General features: G+C 45.5%; 1 protein-coding gene across 1 annotated transcript; it reads left to right on the top strand.

Moving 5' to 3' along the window:
• On the top strand, positions 1–27,624 carry LOC140467245 (uncharacterized). Its single transcript, XM_072563481.1, has 5 exons — positions 1–107; positions 4,375–4,461; positions 4,547–5,620; positions 10,447–11,151; positions 24,856–27,624. Exons 3-5 carry the CDS (start codon positions 4,568–4,570, stop codon positions 25,315–25,317), a joined length of 2,220 nt encoding a protein of 739 aa, XP_072419582.1. The 5' UTR covers positions 1–107; positions 4,375–4,461; positions 4,547–4,567; the 3' UTR covers positions 25,318–27,624.

The raw sequence follows: 27,624 nt of genomic DNA on the forward strand, positions 1-27,624 counted from the left end.
GAGTGGACACCACCCGGTGGGCACGGCTAGTACCTGCTGGATGGAAACCTGGCCCTCAATGGCCGCGTCCCCCTGCAGCCTACTCGGTGTTTTCTCCAGGTCAGGAGGTGAGGAACTGCTTCCTATCCGGACACTTTGAACAACTGATCCCCAAACCGAACTTTTGCTCTGATTTGACTGGCTATGTCTACCTTGCCTCGGCTCTGGAATCCCATCCTTATTATCCCCACCTTGCTTCCTTTCCCTCCCATTTAAGACGCGCCTGTAAACTGGCCCGTTTGGCCAGGCTTCGGGCCATTTCCTCCAGTATGTGACTTTGCTTTGTTTGTAACTGTCTCACGCTCATTTTATTGATGTTGAAAGCGCGTGAAGCTGTTGTTGCATAGGCTTCCTTTTTGTCAAACCCGTCAATTTCTAACATGAGACCCTACTCTTGTCCAATGCCTCTCTTCCAACTGTTAGCCCTTTGTGTATCCCTGTCCCAGGTCCAGTCACCCCCCGGGGAATACACCCATTCACCCTGTTGCTGTCTGGCGCTCTGGATCCCAACCCTCGGCTATGCAATGTTTCTCGAAATTTCTCTGACTTCCTTAAATGGTTCCTGTCCACTTGGATATGGGAATCAGGAGCAGCAGGAGGTCCCTCGAGCCTGTTGCACGCTCCCTACTTGAATCTGCATGTGGTCTGCAATGTCGCAACCCCTGGTTTGATTGACAGCTGTCACAACAGGAGACAGTCTGATTGACAGGTGTCATCGCCCAACCCCCTCATGGCGATTGACAAAGGGCGTGAACAAATGGGCAAGTGGGCGGGGTCCAGATGACGCCGGACAGTGATTGACAGCAGGGCAACAGGGCAAGCGCGCTTGCGCAGTGAGGTTGATCCGGTAACCGAGGCGCTGACTGGGCCTGATATCTCGGCGGGGCCTGGGGGAGGGGGCCGTCTCAGGTAATCGGGGCTACACCGTGTTACCGCCAGACCCTGACTCGGAACGGGCAGCGGCGGGAGAGAGTAATGGCGCCGAGGGTGTGCGCAAACACTCTGGAGACGGCGTGGACATAACCGCCAGCCCGCGGCTCAGAGCTCCCCTCCCCCTCCCGGGGATATGGTCACAAACCGCCCCCTGTTTAATACAGCCCGCCGCTCTCCATCTCTTTCACATCGGCCCCCGCTGTCTCTTCCCTCCGCTTCTCCCTCTCTTTCCCCCCCCCCCCGCTTCTTCCCCCTCCCCCCCGCTTCCCCCACCCCTTCTCCCCGCTTCCCCCACCCCTCCCCCCCCCCCCCGCTTCCCCCACCCCTCCCCCCCCCCCCCCGCTTCCCCCACCCCTCCCTCCCCCCCCCCGCTTCCCCCACCCCTCCCGCTTCCCCCACCCCTCCCGCTTCCCCCACCCCTCCCGCTTCCCCCACCCCTCCCCCCCCGCTTCCCCCACCCCTCCCCCCCCGCTTCCCCCACCCCTCCCCCCCCGCTTCCCCCACCCCTCCCCCCCCGCTTCCCCCACCCCTCCCCCCCCGCTTCCCCCACCCCTCCCCCCCCGCTTCCCCCACCCCTCCCCCCCCGCTTCCCCACCCCTTACCCCCCCACCCCCTTCCCCCCCCCACCCCCTTCCCCCCCCCCACCCCCTTCCCCCCCCCCACTCCCTTCCCCCCCCCACTCCCTTCCCCCCCCCACTCCCTTCCCCCCCCCACTCCCTTCCCCCCCCACCCCCTTCCCCCCCACCCCCTTCCCCCCCACCCCCTTCCCCCCCACCCCCTTCCCCCCCACCCCCTTCCCCCCCACCCCCTTCCCCCCCACCCCCTTCCCCCCCACCCCCTTCCCCCCCACCCCCTTCCCCCCCACCCCCTTCCCCCCCCTTCCCCTCCCCCCTCCCCCCTTCCCCTCCCCCCTCCCCCCTTCCCCTCCCCCCTTCCCCTCCCCCCTTCCCCTCCCCCCTTCCCCTCCCCCCTTCCCCTCCCCCCTTCCCCTCCCCCCTTCCCCTCCCCCCTTCCCCTCCCCCCTTCCCCTCCCCCCTTCCCCTCCCCCCTTCCCCTCCCCCCTTCCCCTCCCCCCTTCCCCTCCCCCCTTCCCCTCCCCCCTTCCCCTCCCCCCTTCCCCTCCCCCCTTCCCCTCCCCCCTTCCCCTCCCCCCTTCCCCTCCCCCCTTCCCCTCCCCCCCTTCCCCTCCCCCCCTTCCCCTTCCCCTCCCCCCCTTCCCCTCCCCCCCTTCCCCTCCCCCCCTTCCCCTCCCCCCCTTCCCCTCCCCCCCTTCCCCTCCCCCCCTTCCCCTCCCCCCCTTCCCCTCCCCCCCTTCCCCTCCCCCCCTTCCCCTCCCCCCCTTCCCCTCCCCCCCTTCCCCTCCCCCCCTTCCCCTCCCCCCCTTCCCCTCCCCCCCTTCCCCTCCCCCCCTTCCCCTCCCCCCCCTTCCCCTCCCCCCCTTCCCCTCCCCCCCTTCCCCTCCCCCCCTTCCCCTCCCCCCCTTCCCCTCCCCCCCTTCCCCTCCCCCCCTTCCCCTCCCCCCCTTCCCCTCCCCCCCTTCCCCTCCCCCCCTTCCCCTCCCCCCCTTCCCCTCCCCCCCTTCCCCTCCCCCCCTTCCCCTCCCCCCCTTCCCCTCCCCCCCCTTCCCCTCCCCCCCTTCCCCTCCCCCCCTTCCCCTCCCCCCCTTCCCCTCCCCCCCTTCCCCTCCCCCCCTTCCCCTCCCCCCCTTCCCCTCCCCCCCTTCCCCTCCCCCCCTTCCCCTCCCCCCCTTCCCCTCCCCCCCTTCCCCTCCCCCCCTTCCCCTCCCCCCCTTCCCCTCCCCCCCTTCCCCTCCCCCCCTTCCCCTCCCCCCCTTCCCCTCCCCCCCTTCCCCCCACCCCACCACCTGCTTCCCCCACCCCACCACCTGCTTCCCCACGCTTCTTCCCCCCCGCTTCTTCTTCCCCCCCGCTTCTTCTTCCCCCCCCGCTTCTTCTTCCCCCCCCGCTTCTTCTTCCCCCCCCGCTTCTTCTTCCCCCCCCGCTTCTTCTTCCCCCCCCGCTTCTTCTTCCCCCCCCGCTTCTTCTTCCCCCCCCGCTTCTTCTTCCCCCCCCGCTTCTTCTTCCCCCCCCGCTTCTTCTTCCCCCCCCGCTTCTTCTTCCCCCCCCGCTTCTTCTCCCCCCCCCGCTTCTTCTTCCCCCCCCGCTTCTTCTTCCCCCCCCGCTTCTTCTTCCCCCCCCGCTTCTTCTTCCCCCCCCGCTTCTTCTTCCCCCCCCGCTGCTTCTTCCCCCCCCGCTGCTTCTTCCCCCCCCGCTTCTTCTTCCCCCCCCCGCTTCTTCTTCCCCCCCCGCTTCTTCTTCCCCCCCCGCTTCTTCTTCCCCCCCCGCTTCTTCTTCCCCCCCCGCTTCTTCTTCCCCCCCCGCTTCTTCTTCCCCCCCCGCTTCTTCTTCCCCCCCCGCTTCTTCTTCCCCCCCCGCTTCTTCTTCCCCCCCCGCTTCTTCTTCCCCCCCCGCTTCTTCTTCCCCCCCCGCTTCTTCTCCCCCCCCCCCCCGCTTCTTCTCCCCCCCCCCGCTTCTTCTCCCCCCCCCCGCTTCTTCTCCCCCCCCCGCTTCTTCTCCCCCCCCCCGCTTCTTCTCCCCCCCCCCCGCTTCTTCTCCCCCCCCCCGCTTCTTCTCCCCCCCCCGCTTCTTCTCCCCCCCCCCGCTTCTTCTCCCCCCCCCCGCTTCTTCTCCCCCCCCCGCTTCTTCTCCCCCCCCCCGCTTCTTCTCCCCCCCCCCCCGCTTCTTCTCCCCCCCCCCCCCGCTTCTTCTCCCCCCCCCCCCCGCTTCTTCTCCCCCCCCCCCGCTTCTTCTCCCCCCCCCGCTTCTTCTCCCCCCCCCCCGCTTCTTCTCCCCCCCCCCGCTTCTTCTCCCCCCCCCCGCTTCTTCTCCCCCCCCCCGCTTCTTCTCCCCCCCCCCGCTTCTTCTCCCCCCCCCCGCTTCTTCTCCCCCCCCCCGCTTCTTCTCCCCCCCCCCGCTTCTTCTCCCTTCCCCCCCCCCCGCTTCTTCTCCCCCCCCGCTTCTTCTTCCCCCCCCCCCACTTTCCACCCTTCCCCCACCCCTACCCCCCCCACTGCTTTCCCCACCCCTCCCGCTTTCCCTCTCTGCCTCCCCCGCTTCCCCCTCTGCCCCCTCCTCCCTCCATCGTGCCCCCTTGCTCCCTTTCTCCCCCCCCCCCCCCCCCCACACCTCTCCACATGTCGCCCCTACCCCTCTACCTCTTCTCCCCACCCCCAAACATGGTATAATTGTTGTTGTTTGGATTGGATTATTTGCTTGGATTTTTTATGTTCAATGCTGCTCTAACCTGAATTGTTTTGGCTATATGTTACTGCTCTCTACTATAGTACTACTTGTCAATTTTGGAGAGTATCTGCAATTAATTTTTCCCTTTTCATGCTCTTAGGAACTAGCTACGTTGTCCTGTGTTCTAACTTTAAAGAAAAGTCACTCCTTCATCCTGTCAACACCAAGTGGCCTACAAGACGTGCAGGTTGTGTAGAATCTGGCTCTTTGCTTTCTGCTTTGTGAAGAACCTCCAGCTAACAATCACCTGACACTCGCACGTTTCTTCCCAGGTGGCTGTATCCACGGGAGCTATGAACCAAAACCAGCTGGATCCTCAGCCCCAGGTGACCCATATCCCAAAGCCCTCTGGCAGCCTTGCCAGTGCTGACGAACAAATTGATTCCTCTGTTGCCTCTCTTGGAAGTCGTTCAGCTGCTGGCCCATCCCCCATCAGTGGTTCGGGGTTGACGCAGGGCGTATCCAGCCCTGGCACCTACATCCAGATTCCAATAAATGCTGAGGTTCGCTGGATCTCCACATTCTCATTGCCTACTGCAGTTCAACATAAGATCTTTGGAGGAGCGAACAACCTGCCCAAGGGTGGGGAGAGCAGCAAACCCACCACGGCCATTTATATTTACCCGGTCAACCCAGTGAAGGTGACTGAGGCGAATCGCCTCTTGCCTTTGGCACCTAAACCGTTACCACTGACCCGGGGGGCTAGTGGGTTGAATGTTCCAGCTAAGGAAACACCTACTGCCTCACCAGTGACCAAGGCAACCAGCAAAGAATCTTCAGGAAGACAAGACACCAAAGCAAGCAGAGTGGGTAAGGCATGTGCTTCCACTCCCACGCCCGTTTCTGTAAAATTTTGTGACAATCTGGCCTCTCAGGTGCTGAAGACATTTGTGAGGCAGCAAGCAAAGGGTGCCAGCATGGATAGCTTGATGAAGGCTTACTGCAATAGCCCACTGGAAACCAAGTTTGGGAGTTCATTCAAGGATAATGCACTGCTCCTCTTTGATGGACAGCTATACTTCCTAGCCCAAAAAGGCATTGAGATTCCCACTGGTGCTGAAAAAGGACGGCAACAAGGAAGGAAATCAAGATCACGTGACCGAAAGGCGGTCCATGCTGATGGAGAGAGACTGGCAAAGACGATTGATGCCAGTCATAACTTGCTTAATACTTCAAGCACCAGGCAGGATGGTGATTTCCCTGACAAGAGCCATGAACGTGACACAAAAGGAAAAGAAAAGCGAGTAAAGAGAAACAAATGTTCAAATAATTCTCGTGGGATTAACGTGGCTGACCACGACACAAGTACACATCCGGTTGAGAATGGGTCGAATTTGGGACAAGAGGTGAAAAGTTTTGGAAAGAAGTATCTGATATGTATACACTTGTACAGATGGGTGCTGTGGGACCATCCAGCCAATGATCAGAATTGAGCTTTTTGTTATAATGGGTGCCTGTTGTTGTAATGGGTGGTGAGATTGTTTAGCAATCCCTGTTCTTATCAGTTTATCAATGCTATTAGTAACCTTGGACAAACAATCATTATTCACTATAGCAATATATTCACTATATATTGCATTCCAATATAATTCATTTGTGGGCAGTGGGTGTTAAGATGACTCATAAACAAGGAGCTAAAGCTGCTTTAATAGGTGCTTTTTGAGATGTACTGTAATTATTATTCTGATTGGCTTAAAGGCACATTGAATTACTGCTTCACTGCCTATATTCTTGCGTCAACTATGGGTAAAAGCATCAAATGTACAGTATCGGTTAAAAAATAATGTTCTTTGCAAAAGCCACTGTTCAGCATTAGTAAGTCTGGAGTGCCATCTGCTGGCAATTTCAGTCTGGACTTAGAATAAACAAGAACTGAGCAGAACATTCAGTCTCTGCAATGCCCTGCCTGCAACAGTAGTAGACTCGCCAACCGTTATGGGCATTTAAATGGTCATTGGATAAACATATGGATGAAAATGGAATAGTGTAGGTTAGATGGGCTTCAGATTGGTTTCACAGGTTAGCTCAACATTGAGGGCTGAAGGGCTGATACTGCACTGTAATGTTCTATGTCAAATGTATGGCTTGGAAATTGTACTGCTGTGTTGTGATCATTAGCTGATGTGTGAGAGTTGACAAGCTCAGTGCTCAGATGATGTGGAGGCTTTCAGTGCACTTGCATCAATTGGCTACTGACGCTATCTGTGTTGAAGAGCCTCAGAAAAGCGTGCTTTTCATTCAGTACCAAGCTGATTTCCACAGCTGGAGCACAAATGGTTTTTCAGCTGTATTCCTGATCTTTTTTTAAAAAAAAGTCTGGAATTTTGTCTTCCATTCCCAACTAGTACTTCCCTGTATTTACATTTATGTGCCCATTCACCTTAATGACGTCCTTTCATAATTCTAGGGTCCCATGCACATTACGTATCATAAATTACTATTTGATACATAATTAAGTATATTATGTGAAGCGTCTGGATTGTTCCATGTGTGAAGCTACAAGACAATTATTTCCAATGTGACACATTTACTTCTTGTCTGGTGTATAAATTTCCTTCTGTTTTTGTGTTTTGCCTAGTAGTCTTGAACTTTGAATCTTACTGGAATACTTTCTGGGAGTCCATGTAATCATGTTCATAGACACCCGCCATTTTACTTTAATGAGCATGATTGCATTTTAATTAGAGATTCCAATGAGCTTGCCATGACAGATCTATGAGGTAAAAACAATGACTGCAGATGCTGGAAAGCAAATACTGGATTAGTGGTGCTGGAAGAGCACAGCAGTTCAGGCAGCATCCAACGAGCAGCGAAATTGACGTTCCTGGCAACTGCTGTGCTCTTCCAGCACCACTAATCCAGTATATCCATGACAGATCTATGACTAACCAGTTTAAACACTCCCTTTCTAAATAATGGAAGTTATATTCAAATTTGCACTTGGAAGAAAACTTTGTAAGATTATGACATCCATAGTTTTCCCATTTCTTTAAAACTTAAAGGTGAAAGCTGTCGGGTCATGAAAGTTTGCCCATCTTTAGATTATAATTTTTGAAGCCCTTCATGCTACTGTTGATTTTAATGGATTTAAGTTCTAAATGGAATATTAATTTCCCTGGAATGTCCTGTTGCTCTTGTATGATTAACAGACACTAATTGTTCAGAAAGACTGTGTTAACTTATTTTAACTTGCAGTATTAGCCCCATCTATTTTTAAATGGCTGTCATTATTCTTGACTACTATTTCTTTGTTTTCTTTTCCCCCCACCCATATAATCATAAAACACTTGTTACCCTTTAACGCAGTTCCTTCCCTCTGTCTTTGTCTTCCCTTGCTTCTAGTTACAGATCTTTAATTCCCTGGATCTGCACTATTTTGTGTACTCTGTCCTTTTATCCCTTTTTAGTTATGGTCTTTTTCGAGGTACGTACTGGTTTTGTATTAAAGCTGAAATTATTTTTCATCACCTCCTGCAATTTAGCTATAGGTTTCTTCCATAACTATCTTCTGTCAGTTTGTCTGCAAATACCTCTATTTCAACCTGTTGAAATGTCAACTGTTGGTGTCTGAATTATAATGTTAAAAAGTGATGACTGATTTGAAAATATAACTAAATAATAACTGATTCTAAAGTAAGTCCAGCTGGTCGCTGATTAGAGTGGTTTACACGGTTAACTTGGACTTTTGTAAAGTGTTTGACAACGTTCTGTATGGTAGACTAATCAATAAAGTTAGATCACATAGGATTCAGGGTGAGCTTGCCAATCGGATATAAAATTGGCTTTAAGTTAAGAGAGGGTGGTGGAGGGTTATTTTTCGGACTGGAGGTCCTTGACCAGTGGTGTTTCACGGATCGGTATTGAGTCCAATTTAGTTTATCATTTATATAAATAATTTGGATGAGCGAATCGGTGTGGTTAGTAAGTTTGCAGTTGACACCAAAATTGGTGGTTTTATGGACAGTGGAGAAGGTTCTCTTAAGAGTATGAAAAGATCTTGATCAGTTGATTTTGATTTGATTTAATCTCGTGTACCTAAGTACAGTGAAAAGCTTTGTTTGCATGCAATACGTATAGATTAGGGTGGGGAAAAAAAAGGACAGAATGAAGCATAACCGATTACACCATACAGGAGGTGTGCTAAGCAGGATCAATGTTATTTGAAGTTGGAGATTTCAATCGTCAGTCTAATGGCAGGGAAAAAGCTGTTCTTGAACCTATTGGCGTGTGTGTTCCAAATTCTGTGTCTTCTGCGTATCGGAAGAGTTAGTAGGAGAGAGCATTACAAGGGTGGGAAGGATCCCTATTGTTATTCCCCTAACCTCATTCTCATTTAGTTTTGGTTTCTCTTTTCCTTGTTACATATTTAAACAATTTCTTGCTGTCCATCTGGACATTGCTTGCAAGGTTAGCTTCATAGTTTATTTTTGCTTTCTTTATTTTTTTTGGTCATATTTTGCTTTTTCACTAAACTGTCTGGTTTACTGATAATCTTTACCACGTATGATTTTTCTTGCAATTTAATGCTATCCTCCTGCTTAGCTGTGCTTAGGTAATCCCCTTTCTAGAATCCTCCTTTCTTACTGGGATATTTTTGTTGCGAACAGTGAATTACTTTCTTAAACTTTATCCATTGTTCCTTGACTATTTTTGCTGCTGATCTTTCTCTGTCCACTTCAGCTAGTTCTGCTGTCATTCTTTTGTAATTATCCTTATTCAAGTTTGCCACAGGTGTTTCCAACACAACTTTCCTTCCTTCAAACTGAATGTTACATTCTAGCCTGTTATGCTCACTTTTCTGGGGCGTCTTTACTCTGAGATTATTTATTAAACTAGCCTAATTATATTTTGCCAGATCCAAAATAGCCTGATCCCTGGTTAGATCCACCTAGGAAACTATATGAATTCTTCCTTGAGGCTAGAACTGCCAAATCTGACTTGGCCAATATGCATGTGATATACTGCCTATTTTTTACATGTCTTCATTATCTCTTGATTTATTCTGTCCACAAGTATAGCTACTGTTACAGAGCCTATTTGACTACTCAAGTGTTTTCCCCTTTTTCAATTATATGCAGTCTCTTATATGAATTCTGATCGAAATTCATTTCCTCCTTTTGTAATTCCATCCTGTACTAAAAAGGCTAGCTCACTGACTTTTTCTCCCTGCCTGCCCTTTTGAAAAATCAATATCCCTGAATATTCAGTTCCTAGCTTTGATCTCCTCATAACCACATCTGTAATAGCTATAAGATCGTATCTATTAATCCATATATGTACCATTATTTATTTTGTTGCAAATGCTAATATCTTGAAGTGAAAAGCCATTAATTTTACCGTTTCACTCTTCCAACCTTCTGCTCCATCTTTTGTTTTTGTATGTTTGTTCATTCTGTATCATCTTGTCTCACTCTGTGTATTGTTATCCAAATACCTGTCCTGTAATGATGCACCATTCTTTTGATTTGTAAGCTTCTGTTGTTCCTCTCCAGACCCCAAACCCTCCTCAATTACTTTAAGATCTCTCTGCAGCCCTCGCTATTTGATTAATCAGGACACTGATGTTCTTTCTTGGTCTACATGTGAATGCACGCTCGCTGGTTGACTCTTATCTGCACTCTGAAAAGACGTTAGCAAGAATCTCAATTCAAGGGGAATCAGGAAACAGCAATAAATACTGGTCTTGCCAATGACCCCCAAATCCCATAAAAGAATAAAGAAGGATACTGGTGCTCATTCAAAGCTATTTAGAAAAAATGCAGCTCAGCCACTTGATATTTTGGGCACCTGTAAAACTACACTGGTTAAGTTGCATTGAGCTCTCATTCTTTTCTTTTGGACCAGTGTATGAGTAATTGGGTCAACAAACTGCTGAATTCATAGCCTGAAAATAGTTTGTTACATTTCAGAATTTCTGTCTGCCCATGAACTTTATGTACCTGAGTATGCAGTGATTCTTTCCCTCCCTTCATCGCCATTTATTATAGCAAGAGTGAATTAGCTGTTTCCCTGTATAATATGACACGTCTTCGTGAGTGCAGGGAAATATATTTTAGTTAGCTAAAATGTCTCAATTTTTGTTGGTTATTGAGACATTTTGGGGCAGTTGTATATTTCGTAATGTTTTCTAACTCAATTCTTTGCCTAAACTTTTTGCCTCTTGTTTTCACAGGTTATAAAATTATCAAATCTCCTTTCAGGGAAATGTGCTCACAATCCTTGGTTTTCTAAGGACAGAGACTTGTTGTTAAAAGCAGGAATCCATTCTGATGTCAGAGTTTGCCTTGACAGAATATCTTGCGCTGATCTTACTAAAATTTCAGGATGTCGGTTGGAAAATCACATGAAATACATTACAAAATTCTCTAAGAAGTCTGATCCAATGGATTTGAAACAAACATTGGCACCTGGTCCAGCAAAACTAGAGGAATGTCCAGAGCTTATCAGAGAGCACTATCCAACAGAATTCAGAGAGTGTCCAAAGCTTTTTAAAGAGTCTGCCCAAGCAGATTTAGGAGGAGGTCTGGATGCATTGAGGGTGCCTGATGTGATAGCATCCCAAGAATGTCCGGTTCTGTGCAAAGAACTTCCATTGCAAGAATATGCAGCCGTGTCTGGAGCATTTAGCCCACCAAAACTGGAGAAGTGCCCAGCAATCTTGAAGCCTGGTTCACTAACATTGGAAGAATGTCACAATTATTCCAAAACATGTGTCACAATAGGATTAGAAGGTGTTGATTCTAACATCGTACCAAGCACAGTGGAATTTGGAGAACATTCAGACCCTGCTGTGAGTTTGAGTTCAGCAGATTTGATGGACCCTCTTTCTGAATCTGAAGAGAGAGACAATAGTAAACGCCAAAGAAAGAGGAAAGAGGTATGTATTTTTACTGAGAATATGGTGATCTGTTTAATATTCAGTGGTGTGGGAAAGTTGGGAGAGATGAAACTAAAATTAGAGAAGGTGAGAGCGTATCAGGCCATATTTCATTGTGGGAAGATTGCAAGGATTTAGGGGTTTAGTGTTTGTTGGTTGTATAGCAGTGGTAGTATCCTCTTGATGCCAATGATTCACCATTAAATCAGAATGGAAAGGAAGGGAATTGATAGTATTCTAAGTGAATGGATTGGTAAGTAATTCTGCCATCAGGATTGGAGTACTTGTGACTTTGTTTGGATCCAGAAGGTGCACAGGAAAATGATATTTGGAACATTGGCCTGAATGTTCCTTTTTTTTAAATTTAGTGTGATGGTCCTTTGGAATGAGTGAGCAATTGACCCACAGAGAGCACCTACTGAGTAAAGTGTCAATCAGACACTGAAGTTGTCACCTGGTGGACTTCTTGGTCAATTATTTCCTCGGCACTGACATCTCACTGTGCCTGAAGGTGCAAGCCAATCAGAGGCTGCAGTGACTGAGAAGGACAGCATAACTTAAGGTTGAGGTTGCTGGTTGCATAGCAATGCTGAAGACCCGGAACAATGGGAAGGGATGTGACATATTTTGGGAGTGAGATTAGAGAAACAAGGGCTGTGGGGTGACTTGCAGTGAGGATTGGGGCATATGAGCACCCCCAACCTGGCAAGCAGGCTGTCATTTTACGAGAGAGGCTGCCAATTTTCTTGATAGCCAGGAGCAAGGTTAATTGGGCTGGTGATAGGATGAGGCCCTTGAGTTGTCACTAATTGACCACTTAAAAGCTTTAATTGGTGACTGTCAACAATGACCCTTTTATCCCAGATCATAAATCCTTACAAAATAAATCTTTATGGTGTCAGCCCACCTAATTATTTGCCCTGCCGACCAATTCAAGGGTGGGGTGTACCCCAGTCTGTAACAAGATTATAGAAGTATTCCAAGGGCACACACTGGACAAAGGTTCTGTGCTGCGTGCTTTTTACATACGGTTAACGGGTCCCTGAGAGGTTTATTGCATAGACTAACAATTTTAACTCTGAATCTTGTGGCGAATCGAGCGTGGGTGGAGTCTCCTCAAGGTGAAGGTAGGTACATGCCCCACTTTGATTACTTTGTCAGAGACCATTCTTGGACCAACTTAGACAGGACTGTGGTAAAATGAATTCCTCTCTTTCTGTACTCTTGTTTTTGTAGTGGGAAAGCATTATCCAGTTAAATCCTGACACCTTGTTTTGGTGCTAATTTTAGAATCTGAATAAACAAACAAAACTTTCCCCTTTTAGAATTCCCACATGTAAATATTGGGTAGTCAAGCAAACCATCCCAACTGATGACCTACTACCTATGAAGATGGAAAATAAATTAGATTCCCTACGGTGTGGAAACAGGCCCTTCGGCTCAACAAGTCCATTCCGAACCTCCGGAATAACCCACCCAGACCTATTCCCCTACATTTACCCCTGACTAATGTATCCAACCTACGCATCCCTGCACACTTCGGGCAATTTAGCCAATTCACCTAACCAGCACATCTTTTTTGGATTGTGGGAGGAAACCAGAGCATCAAGACAAAACCCACGCAAACACAGGGAGAATTTACAAACTTTACACAGTCGCCCAAGGTGGGAATTGAATCTGGGTCCCTGGTGCTTTGAGGCAGCAGTGCTAACTACTGAGCCACTGTGCTGCAAATATATTTGCATTAATGTAATAATGATATCAAAAACATTCTAGATAGGCTGGATTTTTATTCCCCTTTGTAATTCGAAGAAAGAGTCACTACTGCTGGTCAATGTAAGGTGCCCATAATGAAATTTTATGGGAACATTCTAATAGAAGGTAAAGATTTTCCCTGTGCCTTGAATGTTGATCTTGGCTGTCTTAGTTTCATTTCCCACGTTGCAACTTTCTCATGGTAATTACCTCAGCAAGTGTCCGGTTTTATGATGATTATTGTTTTGTTAAGAGTGTGTTTGCTGCTGCTGTGTCTGTAGGGACACTTGCCACCCATTAATCTCTGCCTGTGATGCCACTGCCAGCACTGCAACAGTGAGCTGCCTGCATTAGGGAAGAAAAGCAATGAAATAGGTTTTTTTGGATGTTTAAATAATTTCAAATTTTGGGTTGTGGTTTGCTCACTCTCTACCCCTCGTTACCTTCTTCCCACTCACCACCATGCTATTTCTCTCTTCACCATCTTCAGGAGAGAAACTGGGAGTGGAATAACTAGGGTAATAGCAAGCAGGGTGGCAAGGGTTCTTTGGGCATCAGTGGAATGGTGCATATACATATATTAATGATGTCAGCAGTGCACATTTCTTTTGCTAGTGTAGTGGCAGAGGAGATATCTTTTGCAAAATGGCAGTACTTGCCCCTGCCCCTGCAGCTGTCAGTATACCTACAATGTTATTGCTGGCACTGCAGCGGTGAGGTGTCTGCATTATGTAAACTGCTGACTTTTAAATAAACAGGCTATGATGGCACGTGGAGTGTAGCTAATGAAGAAAAATCATGGGTTATTATAACATTCATCAACATTCAATTAAATGCATGTAGCTATCTGTCAAGATTGGGGTGGTGCTGGAAAAGCACAGCAGGTCAGGCAGCATCTGAGGAGCAGGAAAATTGGGCAAAAGCCCTTCATCAGGAAGGGCTGATAAACTGATTTTGCCCGAAACGTCTATTTTCCTGCTCCTCGGATGCTGCCTGACCTCCTGTGCTTTTCCAACACCACTCTGATCTCCAGCACCTGCAGTACCAACTTCTGCATGTAGCTATCTGTCTAGATCCATCAATAAATTCTATCTTTTATTTCCGTGGGCGGCACGGTGGCACAGTGGTTAGCACTGCTGCCTCACAGCGCCAGAGACCCGGGTTCAATTCCCGCCTCAGGCGACTCTGTGTGGAGTTTGCACATTCTCCCCATGTCTGCGTGGGTTTCCTCCCGCAGGTCAGGTGAATTGGTCATGCTAAATTGCCCCTAGTGTTAGGCAAGGAGTAGATGTCGATGTAGGGGTATGGGTGGGTTGCACTTCGGCGGTGTGGACTTGTTGGCCCGAAGGGCCTGTTTCCACACTGTAAGTAATCTAATATGATTCTTCTGTGACTAGCTTGTTTTCTTTATCAAGTTAACTTTTACTTTTGATTTTGCTGTTATGCTTCTGTTGGGCTCCTCCTATGGTTACATGTTGGAGAGAAGCACAAATTATAATCTTCAATGTCCTTTCATGCCCGGCTTTGCCACTTTGGTGTGTGAAGTAGGTATCAGTGCCAAAGATGAGTCGAATACTGGTTTATTTACTTTTTTAATACATCTATTTTGCCCTTGGAATGATCGAAAATGTTTTTGCATGCATAATATTTTCTTGAGCTTGTTGTAGTCTTCTGTGCAAAAAGGAGCTAATGTAGGATCAGTTGAAAGCCCAAGTATGAAGCCAAGTTTTCATTGAAAACTGCTTACTCTGAAGTTGACTTTTTTAGATAGAATCCCTACACTGGGTTGTTTAATATGCTACTTCATGGATTGGAGCAGTTAATAAAGGTGGAGCGATGATTGATTGGTTTCACTCAAAATCCCTTACTTTGACTTCCCTTTGATTCATTGAAGGCTGTTTGGTCAACAGGGTGAAAATAAGGGAAAACTGAAGATGGTTTTTCTTTTGGTCAAACTGCAAATGATGACTTACAGCTCACCTGGAGCAAACTGTGCTGGTACTTTGTATTTGTCTTCTGGGGGTACTTATAATGTAACTGTTAGCGAGAGGCTTGCTGTAGATTCAATTAGCAACTCCCTAGTTTACACTGCATGGAACTGTCCTGTTTCTACTGGGGTCTGTGTATAAGTTTTCCAGGTCTGAATTTCACAGATAGTTGCAACACAAATGTCCCTTTTGACAGGTTAAGGGATATCTCAAAAGAAATAAAGGGAGATTGGTTTAGTGGGGAAATTGCAGAGATTAAGACATTGATAGTGCAGCCTTCAGCTGCCAATGGTGAAATGATGAAAATTGGGGCTGCTCAAGAGGGCAGAATTGGATGAGAGCTGATACTTCAGAATGTTGAGAGAAGGAAGAGATTTTAGAAATGGGTCTCTCTCAGGTCACTCGTAGTGTACTCCTTTTAGAAAAGCACCAACTTGTTCAATCTCTTCAGTCCTGGTATCATCTTTGTAAATCTATTTTGCACCAAAATAATGCTTCTATACACTTGGTAAAATATAAGGTTCAGTGCGTGTTACAAAAGTGCAACCTAACTAAAGATCTGTAATATTTAGATTTTAGTTCCCTGTGGAAAATAATGGGCTCCAGTGCTTTGGTTCATAGCTTTATTAACCTTCACTTTTGTAGTTTGTGTGTCTATATGTCTCTAGAATCCTTTGATCCTCTAAACTTTAAGAATTTAAGAAATAGAGCATGTCGGCCATTCAGACCTTCAAGCTCTATCCTCGATTCAGTGAAATCATTCCTAATAATCTACTTCCCTGCACGGTCCCTCAATGTTTTTAATATCTGGAAAACTATCAAACTCTTTTATTAGGAGTTTGTTTGTGACTGAGCCGCCACAGCTGTCTTGGGATCGAGAATTCCAAAGATTCATCACTGAGTAAGGGGAATCCCTTTTATTTCCAACCTCTTTATGGTCCACAAATTAGGAGCAGATATAGAAGTCTCAGCCCTCAAGCCTGCTCTGCTATTCAGTAAGATTGTGGCTAATCTTAACCTTACTCCATATTCCTGCCTCACCATGATAACCCCTCATCCTCTTATCAAGAATGTGTTTTTACTTTTTACCTTTTTTGAATGTCCAGAGAGTCTGCTTTCACCATCTTTTGAGGAAGAGAGTTTCAAAGACTTGTCACCCTCAGAAAAGAATTTTGCCTAACTCTCTCAAAATAGCAAGTCCTTGCCTTTAAACAATGACACTTTATTATAGATTCACAAGAATGAACATCGTTTTTATATCTACCCTGTCTCCCTTCAGACTTCATATTTTTCAATCAAGTCACCTTTTATTACATTCACTGGAACTTAGGAAGATATCACCAATGCCCTCTATACTGCCTGTGTGGGGTTTGCACATTCTCCCCATGTCTGTGTGGGTTTTCTCCCAGAGTCCAAAAATGTGCAGGTTAGGTGAATTGGCCGTAGTGTTAGGTGTAGGGGAATGGGTCTGGGTGGGTTGCTCTTCAGAGGGTCGGTGTGGACTTGTTGGGTCGAAGGGCCTGTTTCCACACTGTAAGTAATCTAATCTAAATGAAGTAGAACTTGCTTACCTTTGTGTTAAATTCCTCGATGGTAAATGACAATCTTTTTGATTTCTTAGCTACTTGCTGTACCTGCATACTAACCTTTTGTAATTTGTAATTGAGGACACCCAGATTCTTCTGCATCTCAGAATTCTGCAATCTGTTCATTTACATGACATGCTTTTTTATTCTTCCTGCTGAAATGGACAATTCCACATTTTTCCCACATGCTCCCATTTGCTCCCAGATAGTTGTCCAATCAATTAATATAATGCTTTGTAGCCTCCTTATATCCTCTTCACATCTCACTTTCCTACCTATCATGGTGACATCAACGAATTTAGCAACTATACTTTCAGTCCCTTCATCCAAGTCATTTATACAATTTGTAGAAATCTGATCCCAAACCACAGTGACCAATTTGACTAAAATGTGCTGACACTTGTGTATATTGAATGTAATTTGCCAATTTTATGACCATTCTGTAGATATTAATGTTTTTTAATTGCATTCTTTTTTAGGAAGAAGTAAATGTCCTAATACAGTGATGTTTGCAGTTCCAATCCCCATGTCCAAAATCATTAGTAGAAATGCAGTAATAGTGGTCCAAATTCCTATTCTTGTGGTACAGCACTTCCTACCCTTTGCTAGTTTCTGAAGTTACCATTAATCTTTGCTCTTTGTTTTATACTTTGTTCTCTATCCATTCTACTTCCTGTTCCCTGATTCCACCATTGCAAATTCAGCTCTAGCACTGTTGGTTTTTGTGCTGCTGTGCTAATTTGGGGGAAAAAAGATGGTAAAGCATCCATTCTCAATAGTTTAGTGCATGTTGCACCAATCTATCCTGTTAACACTCTCATTTAAAGTCTCTTAGCTACAGACTGACACCTTCACTGCCACTGTATAAAGGGATCACCATATAAATTGCAGGTGATGTGAATTTGACTTCCTTTTGGTTTGCTGCAGAGGTAGAAAAATTGACAGAAGATCATTCTATCTGAAGGGGTGGTGATGCACTTTGGAAGGAGTGGGGTGCATAAGAAAAGCTTCTGAGAAGAGGTTGTCCCCAGTCATGGAGGATAACATTGCAGTTCCTCTTGGGATGTAGAAGTGGTGTGGCGGCAACAAAAATGGGAAGCTATTTGCAAAGATAAAAGGTGAAAGCCTCCCAACAAAAAGGCCTTATAAACCTCCTGTCTTCAGAAAGCGCTTATTTGCCACTCAACCTGGAGCAGTGTCTGCAGCAGTTGAGTTTCAAAAAGGAAGTGGTTGTAGAATTGCATAACGTCCTTGAACTGAAACTGCAACTGCAGAGTAGGATTATTTCTGTGCTGCTGCTAAATCCTTGAGGGCCTTGATTTCTACATCAACTGATGCTTCCAGGCAGGAAATGATGACATTACCAAGAGGCCACTGAAACCCTGTGCACAAGACGTAGGTACTTCTGTGTTTTCTACATAGGCAATGGAGGAGACATGAGGATTCCAAATAATGCTGAACAGAGCCTCTGATTTCATGAACATGTCTGCCTCTCATTTGGGAAATATACTTCAATCTCAAGGCTGCACTCTTCGAAAGTGCAGTTGATGTGCAACTGAAGTCAGGTTGTCATGATGACGAATTCCTTCTGATTTGGCAACAGTCATGATACTTTCATCTTATGCTAGTCTGTCATTTCACCATATCTGAACCACCGTGTTGAACTGGTTGGTGGCTCCTTGGTATCAATGATTACCCACACTGTGGTTTATGATTCTGCTCTGACACCCAGCCATAGGTGGACATAATTTTTTTATGGTGAAGCAGAACATTGGCATCCTGAAACAACTAGTTTTGTTGTCTGGATAGTGGGAGAGTCCTGCAGCATGTGCTGTAGAGTAATTTTGCACTACATAGTGGTCTGCTGCATCCTGTATGACCTGAAAATTACTGGAGGAGGGAGGGACAGTTTATCCAGCTACCATTTGTGCCCTTTCACAAAATGCCCTTCTCACTGCACTGTAGTTACCCTAAAAAAGAATTCCTAGATCACAGTTACACACTTTTGCAACCCATTATTGCAGACCATTAGTGTTCTCTTGATGAAAATCCTCATCTAACATTATCAGCAACACTGTTAATAATACAAACAGTACTCTACTGGAAGACTGAGTTAGCTAAGTGCCCACGGCTAATTGGATCCAAAATTGGCTTAGTGGCAAGAAGCAGAGACTTGTGGTTGAAAGTTGTTTTTGTGACTGGAAGTCTTAATCTGAGGATGCAGAGGAGGGTCTGCCAAGATGTAGTCTGGGCTGGCGTGCTCTGTGAAGAGAGACTAGATTAGCTGGGGCTGCTTTCCTTTGAGCAGAGGAGGCTGACATGGGAGTCTTGATTGAGGTGCACAAAGTTCAGTACGGCAAACACTGGGTAGATAGGGAGAAACTTGTCCTGTTAGGAGAGGGGTTTAATAACCAGGGGCACAATTGAGATAAGGAGAAGGTGGTTTAGACAGGACTTGTGGAATTTTTTTACTCAAGAGGGTGGTGGGTATTTGGAACCCACTGTATAAAAGTGTGGTAGAGATGGGAATCCTCAAGACATTTAAGTTATTAAATGAGCACTTGAAATGTCATTGCTCTGAGGCTATGGGCCAAGTACTGGAAAATGGGATTAGAGTAGATAGATGCTTAAAGACTGGTGCGGACAGTGGCCCAAAGAGCTTTTTTCCCTGCTGTAAAACTCTGACTCTGGTACTTTGTGTGGAGAATTGTAGATGCTTTTGCACAAAACCTTGAGCAGATCCTTCAAGTTCTGCCATAAAATTGCCCCATTTCTGTCTGGGCCATTGGGGGTGGGGGGGGGTTGCTCTGAGCTGACTGGCTGAGAAGCAACAACAGAGGTGCTGGCAAGAATGGCATTAATTGGGGCATAAAGATTGTCCTCCTGAGAGAGCAGCAGCTGCCATTGCCCTGTTGGAGGACAGATTGCTTTACTGATCTGTAGCTGTGCAAGCCCTTCTGACACCTTGTATCTGCAGGTATGTTGGCAACAGTCTAAAGCTGAATGCCAGTTCTGATATTGGGTGACCTTTAGCTTTGCTGAAATGGAAACTGGGACTCGACCATCAGTCACTGCAACCGTTAGATCTGTAAGTGTTCTCCTGCAGTTGGCTGCTGTTTCTGTGTTGGAAAGGTGGGCTGTAAGTCCAGTACAGAGTCATTGCCAAGTTGGAACCAGGCACCTCCATGACCTTGTGACAACAGGCTGTCTGATAGGTCTCCAATAGGTCAAGTTAAAAATCTTGATCTAACTATGCTACAGCTGAAATTGTCTGCAACTTTGCCCTGTGGGGAAACCTACTGTGGGTAGTCCATATCTGGTGACTCACCAATGCTTTAATATGATACATGAAGGTATATCAGTCTTGGAGCTGGAAGCTACAGGTGTAAGATGATGTGACAGTGAAATACAAGAACAGGTGTAGGTCATTTGGCCCGTCAAACTTGTTGCACCATTCAGTTATATCAAGGCTGAGCAGCTACCTTACTTTTCTGCGCTATCTCCATAACTCTTAATGTCATTTAGCTCTAGAAACTTATCAATTAATGTTTTGAGCTTGTTCAATGGTTGAGCTTCCGTGGCTGTCTTGCATGGAGAATTCCATGGATTCACAATCTTCTAAGTAAAGAAATTCCTCATAATTTCAGTCTTAAATGCCCCATATCTTATCCTCAGATTATATCCCTGGGGAAATAGCTTGTTTACCTTCTCCTTATAGGATTATACATAAGTGTTGGGAAGTCTAATGAATATAACATTTACTCCTTGGGGTCAGATGATGTGATGTTGACTCTGGTTATCTGCTTCTAAAGCCTTTACAAAGCATGTTTTAAGAGCTTCTTGCTGAACGGCAATTTATTTCTCTTCTCTGTTCCACTTCCTGCACTAATATCTTCAATGCTGAGAGCCTGGGACCTTCTTTCTGATTTGTACCATTGCTTTGGTTTGTTTGTGTTGAGTCGGTCAACCATTTCCAACATCTGCCACAGTAAAATGCACCTTCTTTCAGAAATTGAAGCAAACTTTAATTGGGGCTAGTCTCACACAGACATCAGTTTCCTGTTCGGAGTGCAGTCGCTCAGCAGTGTGTTCAGCCTTGGGCTTTATGTCACAATCATGGAGATGAATTCGCAGCACCGTTTATATATGTTAACTCTTTTGGAGGCAAGGTTATCTCTCACTGCCTGGCAATGTGGCCTATTCCAATTTAGCACTGTATTTGATTGTTTATTCATAGGTGTGGTCATCAATTGTACGTTCCTAATTGTCTTAGATAAAGTGGTGGTGAATCGTAGTGCTGAACCACGACAGCTCATTTAGTGTAGTGATTTGGAAGCTATATTACTGTTCTGTTAGTATCACTAGGTCAAAACTCTCTCTACCAACACTTGGTGTCTCAACACCCTAAGAAAGCAGCTCACATACCTTTCTCAACGTCAGTTAGGGATAGGAAATAAATGCTGGCCTATGAACGAAGCAAAAAACATTAGCAAACATCCCCATTTGCAACATTTTGGAGAGAAAGTCTTTTGAAATCTCCAATGTTCCAGATTTTTTGATCACTATTGCTGGATCAGGATGCACAACATGTCCTATCACATGGAAAGAGTCCACCAGAGTTGTTGACAATGATGTGCTGTTAGAAAAGTGTGGCCTTCAGTGTCACTGACTATAAGCCCCACATAGTGTCCTGGTATCAGATCAATCATTTGTGAGAAAACCTCTTGGTAGTTGTCAGTTACTGCCAAATCCTTTGGTTGGTGAATCCAGTATTCCTGTGTTTGAATACCACTATGTTGTGCCGAACATTTGTCCTAGCTTAACCACCCATCCATGTACCTATCCAATTGCCGCTTAAAGGTCGCCAATGATTCTGACTCTGCCACTCCCACAGGCAGCACATTCCATGTCCCCACCACACTCTGGGTAAAGAACCTACCCCTGATATCCCCCCTATACCTTTCACCCTTCACCTTACGTTTACGTCCCCTTGTAACACTCTGTACCCGGGGAAAAAGTTTCTGACTGTCTACTCTATCTATTCCTCTGATCATCTTATAAACCTCTATCAAGTCACCCCTCATCATCCGCCGTTCCAATGAGAAAAGGCCTAACACACTCAACCTATCCTCGTACGACCTATTCTCCATTCCAGGCAGCATCCTGGTAAATCTTCTCTGCACCCTCTCCAAAGCTTCCACATCTTTCCTAAAGTGAGGCGACCAGAACTGCACACAGTACTCCAAATGTGGCCTTACCAAGGTCCTATACAGCTTCAACATCACCTCACGACTCTTGAATTCAATCCCTCTGCTAATGAACGCTAATACACCATAGGCCTTCTTACAAGCTCAATCCACCTGAGTGGCAACTTTCTATGAACATAGACCCCAAGATCCCTCTGCTCCTCCACCTTACTAAGAACCCGACCGTTAAACCTGTATTCCACATTCTTATTTCGGAGATGTTCCCTGGAGCACTCTGAGAAGTGTCCAGTCTCCCCAATGTAAAGGACACTGCATCAGGAGCAACGGATGCAATAAATGGCGTGTGGAAGTGCAGATGCAACTTTGGATGTGGAAGGCTGCTTTGGGGTCTTGGATGGAGGTGTGGGAGCAGGCTTTGCAATTCCTGTGGTGCCAGGAGGGGAGGCTGGGTTGTTGGGGGGCATGGACCTGACCAGGTAGTCATGGAGGAAACTGTCTTTGCGGATAGGGGTGGGGAGGGAAATATATCCCTGGTGGTGAGGTCTATTTGTGGGTGGTGGAAATGTCAGTGGATGATGTGGTTTCTGCCAGAGGTTGGTGGGGATGTTCTGTCTTGGTTGTGGTTGGAGGGGTGGGGTTTGAGTGCGGAGGTGCAGAACGTGGATGAGAAGAGTTTGAGGGCATCTTCAGTCGCATGGGAAGGAAAATTACAATCTTTAAAGAAAGAGGCCATCTGGTGTGTTCTGTGGTGGAATCAGTCTTCCTGGGAGCAGATATGGCAGAGGTAGAGGAATTGGGAATATGAAAATTACACCCATGTTTGAGATTGCACTCGTAAGTATCAGTGGTTGTTGTACCCTGAAGGTTGCTGCACAGGTGGATAGAGTGGTCAAGAAGGCATATGGTATACTTGCCTTCATCAGACGGGGTATTGAGTATAAGAGCTGGCAAGTCATGTTAAAATTGTACAAGGCATTGGTTCAGCTGCATTTAGAATACTGTGTACAGTTCTGGGCGCCACATTACCAAAAGGATGTGGACACTTTGGAGAGGATGCAGAGAAGGTTTGAGGATTTTGCCTGGTATGGAAGGTGCTAGCTAGGAAGAGAGGTTGAGTAGGTTTGGTTTATTTTCACTAGAAGAAAGGAGATTGAAGGTTATAGACAGACAGGGTGGATAGAGACTAGCTTTTTCCACAGGGTGAAGGATTCAAAATGAGAGGTCATGCTTTCAAAGTGAGAGGTGGAAAGTTAAGGGGGATACACACGGTAAGTATTTCACACAGAAGTTGGTGGGCATTTGGAACATGTTGCCAGCAGAGGTGGTAGAGGCAGGCACTGTAGATTCATTTAAGATTCATCTGGACAGATGCATGAGTAGGTGGGGAGCAGAGGGATACAGATGGCTAGGAATTGACCGACAGGTTTAGACAGTACATTTGGATTGGCTCAGACTTGGAGGGCCAAAGGGCCTGTTCCTGGGCTGTAAATTTTCTTTGTTCTTCTTTGTTTACAAGTTAGATGATTGTAAATTGGGAACCCCTTGTATTTCTGAAAAAATGAGACCTGCTGTCAAAGGTTTTCATCTTTGATTCATCAAGACAAAATTGCAAGAATACCTAATCTCAAAGGAAATGATAATTTACACTTGAAGTGCCATAATGTTCAAGACCAATAGGCCAAATGCTAGAAAGTGAGACTAATGTAGATTTAGTTTTTTGATGGGCTGAAGGGCTACTGTTGTACTACATGATTCTGTAACTTTGAGGATGAGGTTGCTGATTGGACTGTGATTGATAGAAGCTTTGCCACAGAGACCACACCAGTGAACATTTAAAAGCAAAATACTGTGGCTGCTGGAAATCTGAAACAATTTAGAAGAATGCTGGAAATAGTCAGTATTTGGGGCGAGAGAAACTGATTTAATATTTCATGTAACGTGACTTCTTAGGTTCAACCTACCAACGTGAAACATTAACTCTGTTTCTTGCCCCAGCATTCTGTGTTTGTTCCAGGGAACAGTTAACTAGAAACTTCCAGCCTCGGGGTGATTCTAGAGTGACCCTCCTGGCCTTGAGGTGAAGCCTGACATGGTCTGGAATCAAGGTCCTACAGCTGCTAGGTCCCAATGTGGATGGGGTTGGACAGACTATTATTGGACAGAACTTGTTTCTTAATTTTACTTATTTATTCCATGGTCTGTAATGCTAACTTTTTATTTTTCTAATTTTTTTTTACCCTATGGATTTGTACTTAAGATTCTGTATCTTGGTACATTTTGCCTAAGATGGCACCATAAGTAGTGACTTGTACACTATTCACTACTCATTTGAGTACGTGACAATAAAACATTCTAAATTCTAAGAAGAACTGTTAAGTTTTATTTTGAATTCAAATGTTCTCACATTATGCTTTGTTCAACTGAACAGTTTGGGGGGTTGGCCTTTTCCTGACAATTCTAACTAATCTAGATATTTTTGAATCAACTTGTTCAGAGGTAGGGACACTACGCTTGTGCCACAAGCATCCATCCCTAAATCAGTCCATGTTGACTCATCGGGGTTAAATTTAAGCAGAGTCCACTTTCTTAGGACCCTCTTCTCCATGGGGTAATAATTGTTGTTCCCCATACTTTATTATAAAGGGGTGGAAGAGTGAGGGGAACAGCAGGGAGTGAAGATTCTGCGGGAGGCAGGAGTCATGAGTATGGGAATTTGCAAAAGGTCACAAACGGAAGAATGAGAGTGGGTGAGATGAGGTGAGGTAAGCTGCTAAGCATGCTCCTTACTCAATGGCTGTTGGTACATGTACAGTTGGTATGCTAAAATGGAAACTGTTAAGAGTGTGCTTTACATTGGGTAGATCTGCATTGAGAGTTCTTATAGTTTGATTCATTTTTGGTTTAGTTTGTGGAGTTAAGTTAATGTCAGTTGCTTACAATATCCTTGCCAGTTGAACAGATTCTCCTGTGAAGGCAGATTATTTGCATTGAGTTTTTTTAATTGGTCAGAAACCAAATTTTAGTTAGTAAAATCACAACTTACTATCCTTAAAGTGAAACTTTGAGGCTTAAGTTGGGTGGGGAGAACACATTAGCTTTTTCCATATACTCTGTCCTATTCTACAGTAAGTGATTAGAAAAGTAATTACTTCACACTTTTCTACCTAGGTTGAAAAGCCTGGGTGTCCAGGCTTGGATTGGATCGATCAATCTGTAACTGCCAAGAGGAGAAAGCAGCCTGAAGTGGATCTTGGTCCTGAAACCTCTGCTGATTCTGAAATGGAGTCTGGTAGGGGCCCTGACATAGGAAACCTGGAAAAGGTCGACAATGAAAATTCCCCTCCAACATCGCCAAGCTGTCTTGAAGTTTCATCAGCACTTGAGCTGAACAGTCTGGTTACTAACAAAGAAAGGACATCCTCATCCTTTCATAAATCACATCCTACTGAGTGTGAAAACACTGCCGATCTTTCGAATCCACTGGAGGTAGATGAAACGATCAGAGATGAAAAAATAAACCGTCTCAAAGAAATGCTGAAGGAGAAACAGGCAGCATTAGATCAGATGAGGAAGAAAATCTCACTTTCGGATACTGCCTCATTTTCAACTTTGGAGTCTTGTAGACTGTAGTTGCTGGAGTGAACTGTATACTACACATAAAACAATGTTAAACATAAGCTTTGTGGAAAATTAATGACAGCTTCCTCAGGAGTACTGTAAGTTTGATATTTCACACAAAAGTAGTGACCATGTGTACCTGTATATTTAAAATCAATAGTTGAGTAGTCACTATTTTAAAATAAAAGAATTTCTACTTTTTTTTGTAATTCCAGGATCTTGATTTGTATTTTGCTATGTGTATATATAGAATATTGGGTGTTTGAGATATTGCTTCCACTGTCCAAAACCATGTTTTATTTCTTATTGTTCATCAAGTTGGTGCTCCTGAAATACATCTGTTGTGTTGAATAAAGATTAGCGTGGACAAGAATGCAGTTTCATCTCAAATTCTAGAAATCGGGAGGTTTGTAAGTTGATTTTTGTCTTGGCACTTAATGATTTTTATCAAAGGCTAAGAGGTAAGGGCTAAATCAAATGTTTAATTCCAGCTTTATAAGAAACTAGTGATTGTTGGCTGCAATTTTGTTCCATCTTCAGTACAGGTATCCTGCAAGTTTGTCTTTGGTTTCATATGTCACTTAACCCCGGAGGACTATTTAGTAAAAAGGAGCCCCTGTTAGTTGCACAATATAATCTGCAAAGGCTTGTATAAAGGAGCTGTGCTGCTGAATGATTATTATATAACTCTGTAATTTTCCAATTGAAGTACCACTGTGTAAGTTGAGTACAATGACAATTGTTCACAATTTTAAATTTATTCACTGGATGTGAGTTTTTGCTAGCTAGGCCAGCATTATTTACCATTTACTGCCTGAGGTCAATGAAGAGGTAACCACCAGGATGGGCCAGAGTAGATAGGCTTTTGCCCATAACCAGCAAGTGGTTTCATAGTAATTATTAGGCTCAAGTCAGTTTTTTTAAAATTCATCTTGCAACAGTTGCCCTGGCAGAATTTAATCCTGGGTCCCAGAATATTACTAGAGGCTCTAGCCTATTAAGCCACTAGTAATACCAGTAGGTCATCACCTCCAGAGGGAAAACCAATTTTTTTTAGAAGTTCCCACAAGAAGAGAATGATGTGTTTTATTGTTCATTTAAATGCAACATTTACTCAAAGAACATGGCAATAGAGTAACTTTGTCTTTTTCACTGCACTTTCATATCAGGAATTTAGATACTAATCAAACCCTAGAATAAATGCAAAACATCACTGGGTGCTGGATTAGGAGAGAGTTTGGTTTCTTACACAGTCAGAGCCTTGTAAAGTGAGGGATTTGAAGCCATCCCTTAGATAAATTGGTTTCATGAAAGAAAACCACAACTTGTGTATATCCCACCCACCTTCCTTGGTGTAAATATTAAAAAAGGGTAGGGGGAGGAGAATAGTTAACTTTGTGTTACAGCCAGTGGATCATATGCCAATGAGAGTTTCATGGTTATTATTGAATTTTGTGCTAGTCTCAAGCAAAGGGTAGGCTGCTCTTTGTTTAACACCCCAGCTGAAAGTAAGCTTTTGTCAGCCCGGACAGCTCAGTTGGTAGAGCATCAGGCTCTTAATCAGAGGGTCCTGGGTTTGAGTCCCCACTTGGGCAGCTCAGTAGTTAGCACTGCTGCCTCACAGCAGCAGGGTCCCAGGTTCAATTCCAGCCTTGGGTGACTATGTGGAGTTTGCACATTCTCCCAATGGCTGCATGGGTTTTCTCTCACATTCCAAAAATGTTCAAGTCAGGTGAATTGGCCATGCTAAATTGTCCAGAGTGTTTGTTGCATTAGTCAGAGGGGGGTGAGTTACTCTTTGGAGGCTCAGTCTTCAGCAGGGAAGTGTGGACTTGTTAGGCTGAAGAGCCTGTTTCCACACTGTAGGGAATCTAATCTAATGAAACTTGAACCCATATACTCAATGGTTGAATGACAAATCCATTCACTGATTGTGTAGTGATGATGAGCAGAAGGAATGACTACTCAATTGGGAAAGATGGAAACATAGCAGGAATGGGCATTTGGCCTAAAACCTGGTCTACTATAGAACTCCATGAAAGCATCCAATGTTTGACTTTAATGGCTTTGTAATCAAGAATTACATAAGCTTCCCACTCTTTGGATGAAGAAAAACAAAATTCATCTGTGCTAAATGACATTCCATATCAGAGAGCCCTAGAGATTGACTTCCTGCTCATTGGGAACATCCTAGTGTTTATTGTTATATCCTTCCAAACTGGTGAATATATTCCTAACTAATCCAGTATCTCTTCATATGTTGGTCCTGCCATATCACTATGTTGTCTTAGCCCTACTTCACAATCCAAGTTGTAACTT

This window comes from Chiloscyllium punctatum, chromosome 45 (assembly GCF_047496795.1).
Source record: "Chiloscyllium punctatum isolate Juve2018m chromosome 45, sChiPun1.3, whole genome shotgun sequence".
NCBI classification, from domain to species: domain Eukaryota; kingdom Metazoa; phylum Chordata; class Chondrichthyes; order Orectolobiformes; family Hemiscylliidae; genus Chiloscyllium; species Chiloscyllium punctatum.

Bases quoted from the DNA above. Each gene is read 5' to 3' on its own strand.
- LOC140467245 (XM_072563481.1), top strand. From the start codon at position 4,568: ATGAACCAAAACCAGCTGGATCCTCAGCCCCAGGTGACCCATATCCCA. The intron at 5,621-10,446 runs GTGAAAAGTTTT...TTGTTTTCACAG, and splicing joins GGTCGAATTTGGGACAAGAG to GTTATAAAATTATCAAATCT. The intron at 11,152-24,855 runs GTATGTATTTTT...TTTTCTACCTAG, and splicing joins GCCAAAGAAAGAGGAAAGAG to GTTGAAAAGCCTGGGTGTCC.